Source organism: Dipodomys merriami, unplaced genomic scaffold (genome assembly GCF_024711535.1).
Source record: "Dipodomys merriami isolate MVZ:Mamm:240054 unplaced genomic scaffold, mDipMer1.0.p SCAF_37, whole genome shotgun sequence".
Lineage (NCBI taxonomy): Eukaryota > Metazoa > Chordata > Mammalia > Rodentia > Heteromyidae > Dipodomys > Dipodomys merriami.
This window is the reverse complement of record NW_027205270.1, coordinates 3,603,372-3,619,995: the sequence shown is the minus strand read 5'-3', so window position 1 is coordinate 3,619,995 and position 16,624 is coordinate 3,603,372. Positions and strand designations below refer to the sequence as shown.

The window sequence follows — 16,624 nt, the reverse complement described above, 5'->3', positions numbered from 1 at the left end:
GTTACAGTAAAACCTCCCATGTGAGAATAATGTATGCTAATTTTAAAAGTAAAAAAGAATAAAGGATAAAAGCTTAGCTCAAATGGTAGAGCATTTGCCTAGCAAGTAGGAGACCTAGTTCAAACCCCAGTCCTGGGGGTGGGGGAACTTAAGGACTCAGATTGTCATATATATAACAATGCAGCTGAATGAATAGCTAGTTACTGAATTAATCCTCATAACTATACATCAAAAATGTCAGTGTTCTAATCATCTGGCCAAAGAAGAAAATGCTGTTGATGCCCAGGTTCAGCTTCAGGATGAGAGCGTTTACTATGATGTGAAGGCCTCTAACTCTCCCCATATACCTCCCCTGTGTCAGAGCCAGTACATTGGACTGAACCCCCTTTGTTTCTTGTGGAAAATTTGCCACCTCTACCAACGGGTCTCCAGGAATGTAGTTCTAGAAATAAACTTGCCTTCTCCCTGAGGTTCATGAGTCACACACAGAAGGTAATTCATTAGAGCAACTGGTTTTTCTTAGGCCCTTTGTAAAAGTATTTCAGCCAGCCCCTCACGATGAGGGATACTCCTCAGTTTCTTTCCAACTCTTGCCTCATTTCCTCTGTCTGTGCTTCCTCCATCACCTGATATCTGGCTTTCACTGTTATATGGAGACTCAGACCCTAGTGCTAATGCTGCCTGAAGCCAGAACTACACCAGAAAAAGCCATCTTATCCCACCCAGCCAATACCTCTAATTTAGATTTGGGATCAAATCATACACCACCAGATCATCTCCATCCTGTTTGCTACCAACCACTAACTTTAGTTATAGTGGGAAATAGTGTCAGTGACTAACATTACAATCTGATCATAACATAGAAGCCAGTAGTTCATCTATTTTTTTCTTTTAAGTTTTTTTTAGAACAGAAGTTATAATTAAATATATTTTCACTGTAACACAACATAAAGCCCAAGTCCTCTTGTTAACTAAGTATTTAATTTACATTACTATTCCCCTACGTGAATTATGACACATTCAGTGTCCATCTACTAATTAACAGCAGAATTACTTTTTATAAGAATTATTATTTGTTATTACACCAATGCTATGCTGAATACTTTTGCATATGTCTCTTTGTGTGCTGTCCAAGAATGTCTCAAGGATAAATATCTACAGATGCAATTGATGAGTCAAAAAGAAGATACATTCATTCAAACTTTTATATTTTCAAACTTTGTAATTAAAAATTAAGTGCTAGAGGGGGGAGATGGGAAGGCAGGGATGGTAAGGGGAAACAAAGGAGGAGGCAACAATGCTTGATAAGAAATGTACTCATGGGGTTGGGAAGTTGGCTCAGTGGTAGAGTGCTTGCCTTGCATGCATGACGCCCTGGGTTCGGTTCCTCAGCACCACATAAGCAGAAAAAAGCCGGAAGTGACACGTGGCTCAAGTGGTAGAGCACTAGCCTTGAGCTGAAGAGCTCAGTGCCCAGGCCCAGAGTTCAGACCCCACGACCAGACCAAAAAAAAAAAAAAAAAAGAAATGTACTCATTACTTTGCTCATATAATTGTAACACCTCTCTACGGTATTTTCACAATTTTAAAAAAACTTTAAAAAAAATTAAAATTAGGGGCTGGGAAGGTGGCTCAGTGGTAGAGTGCTTGCCTTGCATGCATGAGGCCCTGGGTTCGATTCCTCTGCACCACATAAACAGAAAAGGCCAGAAGTGGTGCTGTGGCTCACGTGGTAGAGTGCTAGCCTTGAGCAGAAGAGCTGAGGGACAGTGCCCAGGCCCAGAGCTCAGGCCCCACAACCCACAAAAAAATTAAAATTAAAATTAAATACTTAATATTTTCCTTTCTTTTGCAGAGAATTCCATCCTGGGAACTGACATTGACCTTCAGACTATAGACAATGATGTTGTCGACATGGAGATTTTCTTCAAAGCCTGGCTACATAATAGTGAAACAGACCAAGAACACATCCACCTTCTTCTTCCTTCACAGACTTTCGGCAATATTTCTAGAGCTGGCGATAATCCAAGTATACAAAAGATATATTATGTAAACTATGAATATCTTTGTCTAGGATTAGGACTCTAGATTGGTGAAGCTAATTGGCAAATTTTTTTAGCCTAGATATTGAATGAGACTGTCCAGTATTAATATAATGTATAAGGAGAAAGTTCCCTAATTAAACCCTGCCATTAGGAGCCAATTCATTTGGAGGCAAAGTCTTAGACATTTCAATGATAGGGCACAGCTACACAATTTAAGAACCCAGTGAATCATATATTTTTCTCAGTGTTCTCATTTTAATATGGTAGGTATCAGCAATATCAATGTTGCCTATGGCCAGGTTTGGGGGAGGTCTTTTTTGGATAGGTTTCTTTCAAAGATTCCTTGAATTTCTGGGTTCTAGTAGCTCACATGTGTAATTCTAGCTACTCAGGAGGCTGAGATCTGAGGATCCTGGGTTTTTTTCTTTTTTTTTTTTTTTTGTCAGTCGTGGGACTTGAACTCTGGGCTTGGGCGCTGTTCCTACACTCTTCAGCTCAAGGCCAGCTCTCTACTGCTTGAGCCACAGCACCACTTCCTTTTTTCTAGTGGTTAATTGGAGATAAGAGTCTCACAGACTTTTCTGCCCAGGCTGGCTTTGAACCATGATCCTCAGATCTCAACCCCCTCAGTAGCTAGGATTATAGGCTTGTGCCACCAGTGCCCGGCTTGAAATTATTCATTTTTAAACCTACCATCAGCTACTAGCCTTCTCACAAGTACTTGACATCTGTCTATTTGCAAGTTTGTCATCAGTATTCAAATGAGATATTTTATTGAAAAAGTATTCATACATTTTATTGGGAAGATCTTACAATATCAAGAATTAAAGCACAGTGTTACAAAACATTGCACCCTGTGAAAGTAACAGCTAGCGCTGTTATTGTTATACAGTCCAAGCACCCTTCAGAACTATTGTCTGTGCCATAGTCATGTTCCAAGGCCCTGAAGATCCTATACACAGGTTTCTCCTTGTTACTATAATTTTATTATCTGTAAGTGGTTGTACAAAAGGGTTATCATTCAATATGTCAGTTTATAAGGACAATGAACCTTGATCAATGTCATCCCAGGTTTCTTTGTGCAATTAAAAATAAGCTACTCTCTAGTGTTAGAGGCATGGCCCAATGGTTAAGAATGCCTGCTTAGCATGAAAAATAAGCTACTTTAGGGTCTTATTCTATGCATATCCCAAAATGCTGCTAGAAAGCCTGAAGAAAAACAGGGGCAGTCTTCTGACTGCTTGACTTCTGCTTTTCTGCTCCTCCTTCATCTGACCTGCTGTCATGACAAAGTTTAGCCAGAGGGAAGCAACAGAGGGAAGATTTTCTTCTGTGGTTGCCAAAGGGCCTCTGTATATTTTTATATTCGCTGCTTTCTTCACACATGTTCTTCTTGGATTGGGCTAGAAGCCATATCTGTCAGTATAAGACAACTTCTTAGCCTGGCCAGAAGTGAAATGGTAAAAATCATGTCAGGCACAGAAAATAAGCTAACTATTGGGTAGAGTAGTAGGTCTTCTCAGACCAATAGTATTTTTCTTTGCCTTCTCTCTGCCTCTCCCCTTCTCTTGCTTGCTTGAGAGAGGGGAAATGGATAGCAGATGTTGTCTCTTAATGGCATAGCCTGAGGTAACTTGTGACCTACAATCTCTCCTCCAATGCCACTTTTATTGTAGTGTGCCTGAAATGTGATCTCCAAGAGAGGCTTCTCAGCCCGTCCCTGCTGCCCGGTACTGCTGATGGCACCTTGAGAATGGATGACCCCAAAGGAGAAATCAGTACACTCTACCAGATGGCTTCCCAGTCATCATCCTCTCACTATAAGCTCCAAGTGATCAAGTAGGTATGAGGGAACCTCCCCAGTCTGTGCAAATGCTGTTCTTTCTAGTATCTGGCTAGGAAGTCCAGAGATGTTGGCTATATTTCTAAGTATGCATCAGGCAGAGTCAGTTCCACGGTAGCAATTACTAATACAATATAAAAAATCAAGGTTGAACTATTCAGCATGTTGAGGCACAAACAGCAGATGCTCAAAGTGCTGCAGCATGAAAATTAGAAACCAAGGATATCTCTAGAGAAAAGCAAGATGAATTGAAAGGTGTTCAACCATTCAGTAAATGTTTATTGAATGCTTAATGTAGTTAGTCATCAGTACAGATGACTAGGGACTAGTGGTCTACACATTCTATTCCCATCCCTCTGTTTCTTTGAGTACTAAAATTCCTGCTTCCAGAGAAACCAAGTCTAAGTTAGAATTAATAGTGTTGGCCAAAGCCATTTTTACTGCTTTCTAGTTCATAAGCATAGGACCTGTGTACAGATTCCTGAGTTTGAGAATCTTCTGCATAGCAGATTGCATGCTGGTGTTGGCCATACAATGATGGATAATTTGTACAGTGTGGGACAGTGTCATAAACAATGTCATGATTTATTAATCACAAAATAACAATAAATCTCTAGCTTTCACAAAAAAGTGGATACTTTGTAGACTCTAATCCCAAAAACTTTCATAATAAGGTCCTAACTTTAAGCTGAATTTTGTGGATCAGTGTACAAGTTCTAGATGTCACTAAGGAGCCCTTTACTGCCTTTGTCACTTTCTAGGGCTCTAAAATCTAGTGGGCTCTGTGAGTCACTGACGTATGGACTCCCCTTCATCCTCAAACCCACGAGCTGTTGGCAGCTGGACTGGGATGAGCTGGAGACAAATCAGCAGCATTTTCATGCTCTGTGTCACAGCCTATTGGTGAGTACCCATGTTCCCATGTAAAAAAGAATGGTCAGATACCAACTGTAGGACAGCAGCAACTAACTCTTCCTTAATCCCAGACCTACTTCAACCCCCAAAAGAAGACAGAAGAAAAAAAAAAAAGATTCACTCTGAAATTTGGAACAAATATGACCTGCCTTTGTTAGGTGACTCTAAAGGAGAGATCGGCACACTTTACCAGATGGCTTCCCATCCTTAGCCTCACATTACAAGATCTGAGTGATCCAAAGGAACCTCCCCAATACAGGCAAATACAATTCCTACTCATCTCATAGCTAGTAATTCCAGAGACTTAGAAAATATCTCTAAGTGTTGGGCTGAGAAGGTGGCTCAGTGGTAGAGCGCTTGCCTGAGGCCCTGGGTTCGATTCCTCAGCACCACATAAGCAAAAAGAAAAAAGCTGGAAGTGGCGCTGTGGCTCAAGTGGTAGAGCACTAGCCTTGAGCTGAAGAGCTGAGGGACAGCGCCCAGGCTCAGAGTTCAGGCCCCACAACCGCACCCCCCAAAAAAACAACAACAACAACAAAAAAGAAAATATCTCTAAGTATAAGTCAGACAAAAGTCAGTAGGTCACCAAAACAATGTATGTTGGGCTCCTCAGCAGGTGAAGAAAATATTTTCTGAAATCAGTTGTATAACAATAAGCTTGAAAAGTTCCTATTTTATAATAACTTAATATTTAAATAGCAATAATGAATTTTCCTTATGTAATAGTATTTTTTATTTTATTTATGGGGCACCAAGGAATTGAATCCGGGGCCTCATACATGCTACGCAAGTACTTCACCACTAAGCTGCATTCCCAGCCAGTAATATCTTTTTTTTTTTTTTTTTCCTGTTCATGAGGCTTTTAAAACTCTGGGCCTGGGACTGGGAAGTTGGCTCAGTGGTAGCGTGCTTGCCTTGCATGCATGAGGCCCTGGGTTCGATTCCTCAGCACCATATAAGCAGAAAAAGCTGGAAGTAGAGCTGTGGCTCAAGTGGTAGAACGCTAGCCTTGAGCTGAAGAGCTGAGGGACAGCGCCCAGGCCCAGAGTCCAGGCCCCACGACCGACCAAAAAAAAAAACTCTGGGCCTGGGTGCTGTCTCTTAGATCTTCAGCTCAGGGCTAGTGCTCTTCCAATTGAGCCACAGTACCACTTCCAGTTTTCTGGTAGTTAATTGGAGATAAGAGTCCCATGGACTTTCCTGCCCCAGCTGGCTTTGATCCTCAGATCTCAGCCTCCTGAATAGCTAGGATTACAGGTATGAGTCACCAGCGCCTGGCTCAGTAATGGTATTTTAAAACCTTCCTTCCTAATCTTGTGCCGAACATTATTGTTCCTTTAAATTAAGATTCCCTAAAGGGCTGGGAATGTGGCTTAAGTAGTAGAGCACTTGCCTGACAAATGTGAAGTTCAATCCACAGTATCACACACACACACACACACACACACACACACATACACACATGCACACGTGCGTGCGCGCGCACACACACACACACACATCCCTTGGTCTGTGCCAAACATCAGACTAAGAACTAGATGTGTGTTCATTGGTGATACAATAAACATTATGCCTGCAAGAAACCTGCTTTTTAATGAAAAAGGCAGACATATACACACATTGATGTTCATATATATCTGAATGAGTGATGGTTAGGACAGTATAACTCTGTCTCTTTCACTCAGAAGCAGATTATATACATAGTCTTATTCTCTTAATTGTGAGACAATTATAAAGGAAAAGAAGACTACTATAAAAAGGCCTATCTGATGGGCTGGGAAGGTAGCTCAGTGGTAGAGTGCTTGCCCTTGCATGCATGAGGCCCTGGGTTCGATTCCTCAGCACCACATAAGCAGAAAAAGCTGGAAGTGGTGCTGTGGCTCAAGTGGTAGAGCACTAGCCTTGAGCTGAAGAGCTGAGGGACAGTGCCCAGGCCCAGAGTTCAGGTACCATGACTGGCAAAAAAAAAAAAAAAAAAAAAAAAAAAAAAAAAAGGCCTATCTGAGACCTGTAAGATAAGTAGGAATCAGCCAGGTGACAGCAGCACTCCAGGTATGGGAAAAGGCATGTGCAAAGACCCTAAGGCTTAAAAGAACTGAGAGAATTAAGAATAGAAAAGCATTATGACTGAATTGAGCAAACAGTGAAGTTGGAAAAGTAAGCAGACATGGAATTGTGTAAAGCTTTGTAGGTCAGGTTAGAGTTTGGAGTTTATTATAAATAGGGAACAGTATCAGAAAAAGTAATATTTAGCTGGGCGTCGGTGGCTCATGCCTGTAATCCTAGCTACTCAGGAGGCTGAGATCTGAGGATCCCAGTTCAAAGCCAGCCCAGCAGGAAAGCTTGAGAGACTCTTACCTCCAGTAAACCACTCAGAAACCAGAAATAGCGCTGTGGTAGAATGCTTGCCTTAAGCTGAAGAGCTGAGGGATAAGCCCAGGCCCAGAGTTCAAGCCCCACAACCCATAATAATAATAATAACTTATTATTCCTATTTTAAATTTTAAAATACTACTTGAGCAGACATTTGTAAGTGAAGCAACAAAAGCAAGATTTCAAACAGGAGAAGAAGGTAGGATGGTAACTGTAGTAGTCTAGGCTGGAGAAAATTGTGCTTAGGCTAGAATGTTAAAGTCAATTTGAGAAAAATAAACCAATAGAGAAATGTTTTAGATACAGAATCATTGGAACATGGCAAAATAGTGGATATAGAGAGTAAGGTAAAGTATCAAATAACGTTTTCGTTTTCGTTTCTGACCTGAACAAGTTAGAGGTCATTCCCTGAAATGGAAACACACACACACACACACACACACACACACTCTCTCTCTCTCTCTCTCTCTCTCTCTCTCTCTCTCTCTCTCTCTCTCTCTAAATAAAAGAACTATAAGTAGAAGTCCCCAGGGACAGATATAGACTAAAGAATATTAGTGATCAGGACAGCACAGCCTTGTGTCTCTTTCACTGTCAGAAGCACACTTCTTTTCCTGTTTCAAAGCCCATCCTCCCTTTCAGGGTCCACCCACTGAGTTCCTGTTTCCTGTCTGAAGAATAACCACCTTCTCTCTTTGCAGAGCAAAGACAACAGACCAGTTATAAATGTTAGTGCCCAACAGCTCCGTTTATTATTTATTTTACTCAGTTCCTCAGAATCTGGGAGATGATAGATACATCACTAGGGATGAATTTCTCCAAGTGGCTTATATACATATTTCTAACATACATTGGCATTTAAACACACTGTTATAGGAAGTGTAAATTTTCTGGAAAAATTATATCTTTCAAAAATTTTGTTTGGAATATTGCCCAAGAAAATAGAAAAGAAGGCAAAGCTATATGTACAGAATGTTCATTTCAGTGTTATATGCAATGATTTTTTAATTGGAAACAAGCTGGGAGCTGGTGACTCATACCTACAATCCTAGCTACTCTGAGGCCGAAATCTGAGGATCACAGCTTAAGCTAGCCTGTGCAGGAAAGTCCATGAGACTCTTATCTCCAATTAATCATCAAAAAGCTGGAAGTAGAGCTGCGGTTTAAATGGTAGCCTTGGGCAAAAAAGCTAAAGGACAGTGTTCAAGCACAAAAATAAACAAGCAAAAAAGAAACAACCTAAATGTTTTAAATAGGTGAATAAATAAGTCTAGATAGGAGAAAAATTATAGAAACTGCAATTTGGCCAAACAAAAATTATTTTACAATAACATAGTTTGTAGCTATTAAAAGTAAAGATATGGGGGCTGGGAAGGTAGCTCAGTGGTAGATTGCTTGCCCTTGCATGCATGAGGCCCTGGGTTCGATTCCTCAGCACCACATAAGCAGAAAAAAAAAAGCTGGAAGTGGTGCTGTTGCTCAATGGTAGAGCACTAGCCTTGAGCTGAAGAGCTGAGGGACAGTGCCCAGGCCCAGAGTTCAGGTACCATGACTGGCAAAAAAAAAAAGTAAAGATATGGGGCTGGGAATGTGGCTTAGTGGTAGAGTGCTTGCCTAGCATGCATGAAGCCCTGGGTTTGATTCCTCAGTACCACATAAACAGAAAAAGCCAGAAGTGGTGCTGTGGCTCAAGTGATCTAGTGCTAGCTCAGGGACAGTGCCCAGACCCTGTTCAAGCCCCCAGGACTGGGGGGAAAAAAAAAAGATATGCCAGGTGCAGTGACTCATGCCTGTAATCCTAGCTATTCAGGAATCTGAAATCTGAAGATTGCAGTTCAAAGCCAGCCCAGGCAGGAAAGCCTGGGCTGAGACTCTTTATCTGAGACTCTTTATCTCCAATTAACTGTTAGAAAACCATAAGTGGTGTTGTGGCTCAAGTGGTAGAGAGCTTGCCTTGAGCTGAAATGCTCAGGGACAGCACTAGGCCCACAGTTCAAGCCCCACAACCGACAAAAAAAAAAAAAAAGTAAATATATGAAAGGATTTTGGTAGAGGGCCTACCTAGCATATGCAAGGCCCTGGGTTCAATCCTTAGTACTACAAAGAAACAAACAAACAAAAGAGTATTCCATTCAATCTGGCTGACATATATGAAATCAGTCTAGGAGCTGAGATAGCTGAAATCTGAGGATCATGGTTTGAAGCCAGCCTGGGCAGGAAAGTCCATAAGGCTCTTATCTTCAACTAATTGTAGAAAAAGACAGAAGTAGAACTGGCTCAAGTGGTAGAATGCTACCTTTGAACAAAATAAGTTCAGGGACAGCACCCAGGCCCATAGTTCAATCCCCAGGACTGGCAAAAAACAAAAATCAGAGTATTACTGCCATTGACTCTGTACTGACTCTGTATTTATTCATTTCTTTACTTGACAAATACTGATTACTATGTACCAGGCTAGGAACAAGAGACTTCACTTTATCACACCTTTCCTGGAAATTCACGTTTGTGGTTAATCCATCACTAGTAAATACCCATTTGGGGGGAGTGTTTACTAAGTAGTAAGCCCTTAACCAAGTGCATATTTTACCTTATTTAATCTTCAATACTCTGTGAGGTGGGGATCCTTGTCCCTATTTTTATAGATAGAAAAGGCTAAGAAACCAAGTCACTTACCAAAGGGCACAGAACTACCAAAGTGGTCAAGTCAGAATGTGAACCTAGTTCTGCTGACTACAAAGCCCATACTTCTCATTTCTTTGCTAAATTCCCAACTCTAGATATATACAGATAATATAGACTACATCACTGAGGCTAACTCTTTCCTTACATCCCATGCTTCTATATTTCATTGACTGCTATTTGCTTAAACTAGCTGGGCACTCATTACCTCATTACTGCTCTTTTTTTTGCCAGTCCTGGGGTTTGAACTCTGGGCCTGGGTGCTGTCCCTGAGCTTCTCAAGGCAAGCACTCTACCACTTGAGCCATAGTACCACGTCTGGCTTTTTTGGAAATAAGAGTCTTTCCTGCCTAGGCTGGCTTGGAACCCCATCCTCAGATCTCAGCTTCCTGAGTAGCTAGGATTACAGGTGTGAGCCACTGGCACCCAGCTGCTCTTTGTCTTTCTTGTGCTACTGTTTTCTCTTGTTCCATCATCAGATTGAAAATATTTTCAGATCTATAAAAAAGAGAAGCTTTTTTAGACATCTTTTAGACACCAGCTCTAAATGGCTTAGTTCACATGATATAGTCTCCAGGTAGCAGAACTCCTAAATGACAGTATGTTGCTTGTAACTTTTTCACAAAATTTAACTCATTCATTCAACAAGTATATATTTATACTTACTACTAGCAAGACTTAAAGTTCAAACCTCCCTGATCCTATTTTCACACATGCACTACACTTCTTTACCTCTGTCCTTTGTTTTGTGTTATTCCTTAAACTTTTTCAGGTGTTCTTTTAAAATCTTATGTCAAGTCAGCTTCCTGTGTAACTCTTGCCTTCTCTTTCTCACTGTGATGTCTCCTCTCTACTCAGCTTCTCATTCTACCTTCTGTCTTTCTGTTAATAACAGCACTATTATTGTCTGTTCACCCAACTTTGAAACCTCAGCCATTTTAGCCATCTCATTCTTTTTATTCAATCTCCACTAAGTTATATGAATTGCACTCTTGCTTTCCTGTTCCACCTCGTTCTTACTAAATCTTATCCTGTAGACTCCCACCTGGCTTGCCTAGGCCAATCTTTCCTTGCACACTGGCACCATTTTAATCTTCTCGAAGCATTCCCCTATTATCACCTGTTTTCTCCTGTGCCTATATCCAGTCACTTAGTAAGCCTTGATTATTCTGTCCCTATAACACCTACTGCACTTGGCTTCTGTGCATTATTTTTATCACTGTCTTTTTTTTACTGTTTTTTGTGGGAGTTTTTGTACTTTTTTATTGTAAAAATGCTGTACAGAGGGGTTACAGTTACATGAGCAAGATAATGAGTATATGTCCTATTGAGCATTGTTGCCTCCTCCTTTGTTTTCTCCCTACCATCCCTTCCCTCCCAACCTCCACAATTACCCCTCCATCACTGTCTCATTCAAGCCCATTTTACCTGCCCTTTAATATTGCAACAATCTCGTCATTTGTCTCAATGACTTCATTTTACATACTTCCTGTAACTTAATACTAAAATACAGCAATGTGTCTGCCATTCCTCGACTTAAAAATATTTTGTGGGCTGGGCACCAGTGCCTGTAATCCTAGCTACTCAGAAGGCTAAGATCTGAGGATCATGGTTCAGCACCAGCCAAGGCAGGAAAGTCTGTGAGACTCTTATCTCCAATAAAGTACTCAGAAAAATCTGGTAGTGATGCTGTGGCTCAGGTAGAGTGCTAGCTTTGAACACAAAGAGGCTAAGGGGGCTGGGAATGTGACTTAGTGGAAGAATGCTTGCCTAGCATGCATGAAGCTCTGGATTGAATTCCTCAGTACCACATACACAGAAAAAGCCAGAAGTGGTGCTGTCACTTAAGTGGTAGAGTGCTAGCCTTGAGCAAAAGAAGCTCAGGGACAGTGCCCAAGCCCTGAGTTCAAGCCCCAGCACTAGCAAAAAGAGAGAGAGAGAGAGAGAGAGAGAGAGAGAGAGAGAGAGAGAGAGAGGGAGGCTCAGGGCTCATAGGCCCTGAGTTCAAGCCTTAGGACCAGCAAAATAAAAAATATGACTTGTGATATGTCTCAGTGATAGAGAATTTGCTTATGTGTGTGGTTTTATTAAACCCACACCAAAAACATGCATTTGTGTGTATGAGAGAGAGAGACAGAGAGAGACAGAGAGAGACAGAGAGAGAGACAGAGAGAGAGAGAGACAGAGAGTGGGGAGGGGTTGTATGTACCAACACTGGGGCTTAAACTCAGGGCTTCACGCTCTCGCCTGGCTTTTTCACTCAGGGCTGGCACTCTACCATTTGAGCCACACTTCCACTTCAGGCTTTTTTTCTGTTTAATTGGAGATAAGACTCTCACAAATTTGTCTGCCTGGGATTTGCTCCTAATCAAGATCCTCAGATCTGGGGCTGGGAAGGTAGCTCAGCGGTAGAATGCATGCCTTGCAAGCATGAGGCCCTGGGTTCGATTCCTCAGCACCACATAAACAGAAAAAGCCGGAAGTGGCACTGTGGCTCCAGTGGTAGAGCACTAGCCTTGAGCTGAAGAGCTGAGGGACAGCGCCCAGGCCCAGAGTTCAGGCCTCATGGCCGGCAAAAAAAAAAAAAGAAAAAAAATTAAAAAGATCCTCAGATCTCAGTTTCCTGAGTAACTAAGATTATAGGCATGAGTCACTGTCACCCAGCTTCAAGTAGTTCTTAAAGTACATGATCTAATGATTTGACTTAAACTCTGAGATGAAATTTGACTTGCCTCAAACTCTAGTCATTGTGTTTTTTTATTATTCCTACCACCTTTCCCACTTTACCAACCAATTCCTCAATCAAATGTATCTTTTCTTAACTCTCTTTTTTTTTCTTTCTTTTTTTTTTTTTTTTTGTCGGTCATGGGGCTTGAACTCTGGGCTTGGGCTGTCCCTGCGCTCTTCACCTCAAGGTGAGCACTCTACCACTTGAGCCACAGCGCCACTTGCGGTTTTCTAGTGTATTATTGGAGATAAGAGTCTCACGGACTTTCTTGCCCAGGCTGGCTTTGAACCGCGATCCTCAGATCTCAGCCTCCGCAGTAGCTAGGATTACAGGTGTGAGCCACCGGCGCCCAGCTTTCTTAACTCTCTTTTTAGGGGAGGCAGAGCAAGGCAGTTTTCTAAAATGTTGTAAAATGTAATATGTATTTCCCAGGAAAATTCTGGGCTTTGGAATTCCTAAGTTCCTGAGTACTTCATTACTTTCCAGGGAAAAGTATCTTAGGGAACATACTTCTTTAAGTTTGGGTGCATTTATCTGTTCGTAATCCTAAAGAATCTAGTAGCTTATGTGGCTTAGTCTTTATTATGTGCCATAATAAAGTAGCAGTATCCATAGACTCAAAAGTCACTTTAAATTCCTTTATTTGAACTTTCAAAGAATAGTAAAAAGAGCTGGGAGTTGGTGGCTCACGCCTATAATCACACCTATAGCCACTCAGGAGGCTGAGATCTGAAGATCAAGATTCAAAACCAGTCCAGGCAGGAAATCCATGAGACTCTTATTTCCAATTAATCACAGAAAAAGCTGGAAGTGGAGCTGTGGCTCTAGTGGTAGTATACCAGCTCTGAGCTAAAGGATCAAATTCATAAACACAGGGGCATTTCCCAAAATTTTCTCCTTCATTCCTGAATTTCCCCTAACCTTAACTGATCTTAACTGACCTCTTAGTTTCGCTCTTCACCCTGCCCTTTCTCTGGAGCCATAGTCCCTCCCTGTTCCTCTCTCAGTCCTCCTCCCACTCAGCCATGTATTATAAACTGACAGCCTCAATGATGTAACTCCCTCAGTCTCAGATCCTATATTTGTCTACCTATTTAAGATATCCAACAATAAAACTGACAAGTCTTCTCCTTTCCTAAGAAAGAAAGAAGGGAGAAGTCATGTCAGACACACACTAGTAATTCTCTCTGTCTCATGTAAATAGATATATAGTTTCGGGTTTTTTTTTTTAATATAGTTTTGCTTTTGTTCTGAGACAGAGTCTCCTATATAACCCAGGGTGTACTCCAACTTGTAATCCTCTTGCCTCAGCCTTCCAAGGGCTGGGATTATAGAATGTATTTAAGATTAAGAAATACAATTACAGACTGAGAATGTGGGTTAGTGGTAGAGTGCTTGCCTAGCATGCATGAAGCCCTGGGTTCCATTCCTCAGGACCACATAAATAGAAAACTTGGAAGTGGCGCTGTGACTCTAGTGATAAAGTGTTAGCCTTAGAGTGTTAGCAAAAGAAGCTCAAGGGCAGTGCCCAGGCCCTGAGTTCAAGCTCCAGGACTGGCAAAAAAAAAAAAAAAGGAAAGAAAGAAATACCATTGCATGTGTAAAGCACCTGGCATGTATCTATTTAACACATGATATGTATACATTCATTAGTAGTTATACAGTTTCTACTTATTTTCTATTCTTCCTCCTTCTCTTCCTCTTCCTTCTTCTCCTTCTTTCTTCTAATTATCTAGAGAAATTCTCCATATTTTCATGAACATACTAATCAGTTATTTTAAGATTCTTCATGCCTTATCCTAATACCTGGTAGATTTGATTCTATTTCTATTGTTTCTTTTTTCTTTCATTCTCAGACATGTGATCCTAAACTTTCAGCACATCTAACAACATTTTAAAGAATGATGCACACTGTCTATAAATAAATGATAGAGGCACCAGTGGTGTTGGCTTCCTCTGGAGAGAGCCAGCCCTTGCCTGTACCCAGCAGATAGCATAGTGGCTTATTCTACTCAGGAACTGTGCTGACTCAAGGCTAGGCGCGATCCTGCTAAGGCTCAATCTATGCATGCTTTTTCTGACCTTCTAGAGTTATCAGCTGAAAGCCTAGTATATTGTGTATGTGCTCTCCCCCTTGAAGGTCTCAATTCATCACTGTCACCAAAGTCTGACAAAACACTATTTTTTGAGGGGGAGGTTTCCTCCTTAAGAGCTTTTCCTCCTAACCCTAGTATTTGCCTCCTAGCCCTAGTATTTGGCATATGTACTAAGTGGAAAATTGGCTTGAATCCCACCACTCCCTACCACCATGACTCCACCAAAAGATCTGTAGGTTCTCTGTTCCCTTGTAAGTGCCTTAGCAGGTTGAAATCCTAGATTCTGATTTCTTCCAACCCAGAATCAACTATATCCTCAAGGTAAAAGCAGCTGAAGTAATTCCCCCTTCTCTCTGGATTTTCCCCTTTTACAGACTGAGCTGTCTGCAGTCCTCATTTACTCAGCAACTCCTGTCTTCAAACAAATGGTCTCTGTAAATTATCCAGCTTTTCTGGTTGCTCTGCAAGAAAAGCAGTCTGCTACTGACCACTCCAACCCATCCAGATGCAGAAGTAGATGTTTATTAAATGTTCATTTATTTCCTTTTGCCATCCTTGACACAGTATATTTCTAATTTCCTTCGGCCAGTTGGCTGGCACCTACCATGTTTTAGTTTCAGGCTCTTAGATTTCCTTACAAATGAAAGTATAGCTAAGTTTATTCAAGGCTATATCCTCCTTCCATCCCTCCTTTTGGAGCAATTCTTATGAACAAAGTCCACACTGCAATAACTGAGCCCTAGTGGTTAATGCCAAACCCACAAGATTCATCAACTCTACATGTTGTATAAGATTTCAAACTACACTCGATACATAACCCTAAGCCTTAATCATTTGCAGTGTAATTTGTATTCCCTGATTATATACTTGGAAATAGTTGTGTCTCTGTTTTTCTTGGTGGTTTATTTCATTTGCCTCAGAAGATGAGCTTTACATATGCTGGGAGCCAATGGCTCATGCCTGGAATCCTAGCTACTCAGGAGATCTGAGAATTGTGATTTGAAGCCAGCCCAGGCAGGAAAGTCTTTGAGACTCTTATCTCCAGTAAACTACCAAAAACCCCAGAAGTGCAGTTGTGGCTCAAGTGGTAGATTGCTAGCCTTGAGCAAAAGAAGCTCTAGAAGAGCACCTAGGCCCTGAATTCAAACCCCAGGACCACCACTAAGAACACAATTACAAAAATCTATATCTAAGCCAGGCACTGGTGGCTCAGGCCTGTAATCCTAGCTATGCAGGAGGCTGAGATCTGAGGATCATGGTTCAAAGCCAGCTTGGGCAGGAAAAGTCCCTCTTATCTCCAATTAACCACCAGAAAACTGGAAGTGGCCCTGTAGCTCAAGTGGTAATACTTGCCTTGAGCTGAAATGCTGAGGCACAGTGTCCAGGGCCAGAGTTCAAGCCCCACAGCCAACAGCAACAACAAAAATCTATATCTGAGAATTATTTAATTATATTGGAAAAATTGAATAAAAACAAAACTGACCATCTTTTTTTGTGTTAGTTCTGGGCTGGCACTCAAGGCTGGGTGCTGTCCCTGAGCTTTTTTTGCTCAAGGCCTGCACTCTACCACTTTAGCCACACCTCAACTTTTGACTTTTTGGTGGTTAATTGGAGATAAAGTCTCAACAGACTTTCTTGCCAGGGTGGCTTCAAACTGAGATCCTCAGCTCTCAGCCTCTTGAGTATCTAGGATTACAGACATGAACATCAAGCACCCAGCATTATTTTTTTTTTTTTTTTGTCAGTCATGGTGCCTGAACTCTGGGCCTGGGCGCTGTCCCTCAGCTCTTTAGCTCAAGGCTAGCACTCTACCACTTGAGCCATAGTACCACTTCGGTTTTTTCTGCTTATATGGTGCTGAGGAATTGAACTCAGGGCTTCATGCATGTAAGGCAAGCACTCTACCACTGAGCCACCTTCCCAAACCCCTTAATTTTGTTTTTAA

At 41.5% G+C, this 16,624-nt stretch overlaps 1 protein-coding gene across 1 annotated transcript in view; it reads left to right on the top strand.

Moving 5' to 3' along the window:
- Positions 1-16,624, top strand: part of M1ap (meiosis 1 associated protein) — a 60,759-nt gene that overhangs the window by 29,568 nt on the left and 14,567 nt on the right. The window contains exons 5-7 of the mRNA XM_069989068.1: positions 1,856-2,029; positions 3,722-3,884; positions 4,650-4,791. Coding sequence (XP_069845169.1) covers positions 1,856-2,029; positions 3,722-3,884; positions 4,650-4,791 — 479 coding nt within the window. The remainder of the gene's footprint in view (positions 1-1,855; positions 2,030-3,721; positions 3,885-4,649; positions 4,792-16,624) is intronic.